Here is a 5,414-nt window from a genome sequence, read left to right as displayed (position 1 = left end):
ATAATATATGTTACTAAAGATTCTGTATGGCCTGGTACAGAAGGAAGTCCATTGGGGTGGGGGAGGGGACACCATGAGTTACTGCACTGAATGACACCAACCCTAGTGATACCACTGTGGACAGTCAGCTTTTGGAAGCTGATAAGACCACTGGTGGACCATTCCATATCTGACCGCCACAGCCCTTCTAAATGGACTGGATCCATACTGGTGCCAGCTGACAACAGTCTGGAACAGCCTCACAGCTGCAAGGGGACAGAAGCACCAGGCCTAGTGGGCATAGCCAGGCCAAGGCACTGTTCTCTATGTGGATGCCCAGTGTACCAGTCCTGTGGATCTACAAGGCTGGGTTCTGAGGCTGACCGCCATCTTTAAAATGCAGCTTTTGAATGGTGTCAGTAGATTGCATGGTTTTAAAATGAAGCTTCAAGTGTCTACATGATAATAGCAATAATGGTAATAATGATAATGATAATAACTATCACTAAATGGGACTTATAATATGCAAAGTACAGTGTTAAGTAAAACACACCCACCTATTCCTCCCTTCCTATCTATTGGGAGGTACTTGTGTAAATCTTTACGGAAGTAGGTTGCCCAGTCTTCCTTCCGTGGAGTGGCTGTGGGTTTGAACCACCAACCTTCTGGTTAGCGGTCAGATGCTTTAGGCACTGCACCACAGAGCTCCTTAGGTACTATCTCAATTTAACAAATGGGGTAAGTGAGGCACTGAGAGGTTAAGGAACCTGCCCAAGTTTCCACAGCAAGTCAGAGGAGAAACTGGGATTTAAATACAAGATAAAGGCCATGCACCCATTTTTGTTAACGGAGGACTACTTCAGGAGACAGGACTTAAGAGGGGATTCTCACTTTTTACTTTATACACTTCTGTAAAGTTTGACTTTTTGTCATGACTTTTTAAGCTCTGGTAGAACAGTGATTAAAATATTTGGCTGCTAACCAAAGGGCCGGTAGTTTGAACCAACCAGCCGCTCTGCAGGAGAAAGATGAGGCTGTCTGCTTCCCTAAAGATTTACAGGCTTGGAAAACCTGTGGGGCAGTTCTGCTCTGTCCTGTGAGGTTGCTATGAATAGGCATCAACTTGATGGCAGTGGGTTATTTTGGTTTAGAGTTTACTTTTGCTATGTTTTTAAAGATCAAAGTTTTCCTTTTCAAGATGTGTCTGAGTTCTGATACCTGAGCTGCCTCTGCTTTTTTTTCCCCTAACTTCCAGACTGAGAAGAACAACAAATAGAATTCTGGCCTCCTCTTGCTGCAGCAGTAATATTCTAGGATCTGTGAATGTATGCGGCTTTGAGCCTGACCAAGTGAAAGTTCGAGTGAAGGACGGAAAGGTGTGTGTGTCAGCAGAACGAGAGAACAGGTACGACTGCCTCGGATCGAAAAAGTACAGCTACATGAACATCTGCAAAGAGTTCAGCTTGCCCCCTTGTGTGGATGAGAAGGACGTAACGTACTCCTATGGGCTTGGCAGCTGCGTCAGGATCGAGTCTCCATGCTACCCTTGTGCTTCTCCCTGCAACCCCTGCAACCCCTGCAACCCGTGCAACCCGTGCAACCCGTGCAACCCGTGCAACCCCTGCAGCCCTTGCAGCCCATGTGACCCCTGCAACCCATGCTATCCCTGTGGAAGCCGATTTTCCTGTAGGAAGATGATTTTATAAGATGTGCCGACCCACGACTTAGTAGAAGCCAATAGTATTTCAGCCAGGCAGCTCTTCCAGTGTTTCTCTTCCTTCCCCGTGACCCATGTTCATGTACATAGGAAACTGAATACATAGCTGAGCATCTCTTGGTGTTGTGTGAACATCTTTTGGTTCAACCGCTGCAGGAGTCCCACACAGTTAGTGGGTTTTCCGAGAATTCATTAATGGCAATGGACAATGAAATGGTGAGATCTGCCCTCCTCATGTCTTCCCCCATATCCAACTATCTCCAACTTCCAAGAAAAAGAAAATGGTTTTTGGTGGACACCGTTTCTGCAGAGATCTGGTGAAATGGCCTAGCCCAGAAATCAAATTGTTAAAACAGAAACAGAGACTGGTTAGTATGGAAGGACACAAAGCTTTTTCAAAGCTATTACTGTAGTAGGGAGGGAGGCCTGGTGGTGAAAGATAAGCATTCAACTGCTAAGGTTCTCAGTTCAAACCCACTAAGCTACTCCCTAAGGAGCTCTGGTAGCATAGTGCCTAAGGCACTTGACTGCTAACCAGAAGGCTGGCGGTTCAAACCCACCAGCCACTCCTCGGAAGGAAGGTTGGACAATCCTACTTCCATAGTGATACTGCCTCGGAAACCCAAGGAGGGGTCGCTATGAGTCGGGGTTGACTCGACGGCAAATAACAACAACAACACAACAAGGTACTCCCTAGGGGAAAGACCTGGCAATGTGCTCCTGTAAGGATTACAGCCTGAAAAACTCCATAGGGCATTCTCCTGTCACATGGGGTCACTGTGAGTCACAGACCAACGGCACACAACATCAACAACTGTAATAGGAGGTTCTGGGGAAAGTGACAAAAAGTAGTTGAGGTTTTTACTGGGACAATGATTGTGTCCAAAAGTATTAGGGGCAAGTTCACTGATGGAGGGTGGGGTGGGCACTGATTGGGGCTTGTGGTTTCTCCACATTCCTGTCATTTTATTGACCAGCTATCAGTTCAGGGTGGTTTGCAACCCTTTGTTCCTTGGGATTTATTACAACTATCTGCTTTTCTCAATCCCTAAAACTGCTTTTAGGCGCAGAAATTAGTCCAAAGTCCATGAGTAGAAAACTTTAGCTTTTCACAAGATAACAGTGTAGACCGCCTGGACTACCACGCGTCTTCATGGAGGTGGGCCATGAGATCTTCTGAAAAATATATAAAAGAGAAGGAGACGACTGGGGGTAGGGGAACCAAAATGGTTCCAAACCTGACTGAAGGGCATAAAACCTTCAGGTTTGCACAAGTAGTCTTTTAATTAGTCTCAACTGTGTACTTCTGCAAAGCAGAAGTTCTCCCCTTAGCTGCACACTGGAATCACTTGGGGGAGCTTCAAAAATATAGATGCCTGGGTCTTGTCTCCAGATATTCTACTATAATAGATCTGAGGTGCACTCTAGGCATCAATAGTCTTTAAAGCTTCCCAGGTAATTCAAACATGAAGTTAATTTGAGAATTTCTGGAGGAGATCTTGACACACTCCCAGCCTTTCCTTTGAAGGCTTCCTTCAAGTTCAAGGTTGAGGAATACTGATGGTGACATTAAAAAAGTAAAAGAAGATTTTTTTTTTTTGCTTTCAGTTGAGAAAAGTAATGACCCCCTTAGTATAATGGGTAAATAAAAACACTGAACTTTTTGAGACAATTAATTACTTAGTAATTAGATACAAATGAACATGTTAGTGTGTTACCAAATTGGAGAGCTACTCTTATAAAGTGTCTTGCCATGTTATGACTACATGTTCATAAATATTCTAGTTTCTAAGTTATAAATATTTTAAAAAGATCAATTAAAACAAAACAAAACATCCTGTCCAGTCAATGGAATCCCACTGGAGTCTTGAGCCCCTTGAACAAGTAGGAACTTTGGTCCTCTGGAGGGTGCCATACCAGGACATTCCCAGGAACAATTCAGTATTTTATTCACCCACTCATCTATGTGTTAATCCAGCCAATCTGCCAGCCATGAATGTATCAGGGATAGAGAGAAAAAGTATCCTTTCACAAGTGCCTGCCATCAACAACAAAATTTCAGGAGTGTTGTGGAGGGATTGGGCATGGGCAGTTCACAAGAAACCGAATTGACAAGAAAACTAGCCCGTGCTAGAAAAGGCCAGAGGAAATTACAGCCCCATTTCAGACTTTTCTGTGGAATACATAGTTGGCCTCACCATTTTGCAGAAACCCAGGGAAGCTGAAGTGTGCCCCTTCAGTTTTGAGCCTGGCCTGGGGTGGGTAGGTTGCCTTAGCGTGCTACCTTCACAGAGCACATACCGTCACAGGGATATACACAGACAAATGTTTATGACTGAGTACCTGCTGGGAGTGATCCAGAGTGACACAGGAGCTGTAGCCAATAAGAAGAACCTTTCCAGGAGCTTCTCATGATGAACGCAAGACTGATTCCCATGACACAGTTGTCAATACACTCGACAGCATAAACACAAGAAGTAAATTGAATGGTGTGGATACTGAAGTGCCCTCCAGACATCAGAGAAGTAGGGGATATGGGAAGTGAAGCAAGCCAGGCCTCAAAGAGGAAACAGAGCTCAGGTAGGGGCCTTGTCTCAATCCTGGGGTAAAGCACACAGCATGGGCTTATTCCATGAAGTAACTGGGCTCCTGAAAATTAAAGTCGATCGATGGAAGAGGTTGTGAGGGGGAAGGAAGAAGAAACATTTGTCGTTTCAAAAATTTCTTCTGGCTGGCCTTGAGGAGCCTTGGGCCTGGACAGGTCTGCCGTGACCTTTAATGCACATGCAGTCGAGAGTCAAACTATACATACCCTACTCCATTCACCTGGGTTATAACAGTATTACAAAGTGGGTGCCTTTAAGAAACAAATTTATTTTCTCATAGTTAGGGAGGCTGGAAGTCCGAATTCAGAGCATCAGCCGGGCCATGCTCTCTGTCCACTCTAAAGGAAGACACACTTCCCCGAGTTTTCCAGCTTCGGGTAACCCTGGGCATTTCTTGCCATTCCTTGGCTTGTAGATTTATCTTCACATAGGAGGTACATCTGTCTTCCCCATGTGTAACCCTGTCTCTCTGTCTGTTCTCCCCTTTTATAAGACCTTCACTCAAAAGGGATTAGGATGCACCCTACTCCAATATGACCACATGCAAAAAGGACATGGAGGTGGCATCCTGTGACCTCCTCTAACTTCACAGGAGAAGACAGAATCACCATCAGCAACCTTAGGCTTATTCCTATGAGGCCAGACATGCTACCCGCCTCCTGCCTTTTTACCAACTCTGACACCAACCGTCACTCCCATAGCACCCTCTGTTTCTCTGCTGGGTTCGATAACTCGTTGCAACGACCACACAGAACTCATAGCCAATATTCACAGTTATGGGGTTTATTAGGGAAGTAACAGCTATACAATTCAGGTTCAGGAGCCCTCTCAGGATACAATTCTTTGATGAGGACAGTCTCCCCTCTGCTGTGCCCTCATCATGCCTCTCTGGCCCTTGGCCTCTTGGCCTGGCCTCTGCCCTGCTCAGGCAAGTGTTGCAAAGCTCTTTTAGCTTTGCCAATAGGTATACCCAGCTGCACCGCACTCTGGCAGCAAGCCTCCTGCCCAAAGGCACTCAGTTTTATTGCTCTGTGGGTCAGCAAGCCCACCGTCCTGTCTCATTCATGCCTCTTGGTTCCTCAGTCAGTTGGCTCAGTTGGCTCAGCCATTGG

General features: G+C 45.6%; 1 protein-coding gene across 1 annotated transcript in view; it reads left to right on the top strand.

Annotated features, from left to right (window-relative positions):
* The window catches only part of ODF1 (outer dense fiber of sperm tails 1), a 24,005-nt gene extending 22,320 nt beyond the window's left edge, over positions 1–1,685 (top strand). The window contains exon 2 of the mRNA XM_007934809.2: positions 1,235–1,685. Within this exon, the coding sequence (XP_007933000.1) occupies positions 1,235–1,685 (451 nt within the window). The remainder of the gene's footprint in view (positions 1–1,234) is intronic.
* Positions 1,686–5,414: the final 3,729 nt, after the last annotated feature.

The sequence above is a fragment of the Orycteropus afer genome, unplaced genomic scaffold, assembly GCF_000298275.1.
Source record: "Orycteropus afer afer isolate SDZICR_OR568_19922 unplaced genomic scaffold, OryAfe1.0 scaffold00021, whole genome shotgun sequence".
NCBI classification, from domain to species: Eukaryota; Metazoa; Chordata; class Mammalia; order Tubulidentata; family Orycteropodidae; genus Orycteropus; species Orycteropus afer.
Note: the sequence above shows the minus strand (reverse complement) of the source record. Positions and strands in the feature narration are given on the sequence as shown.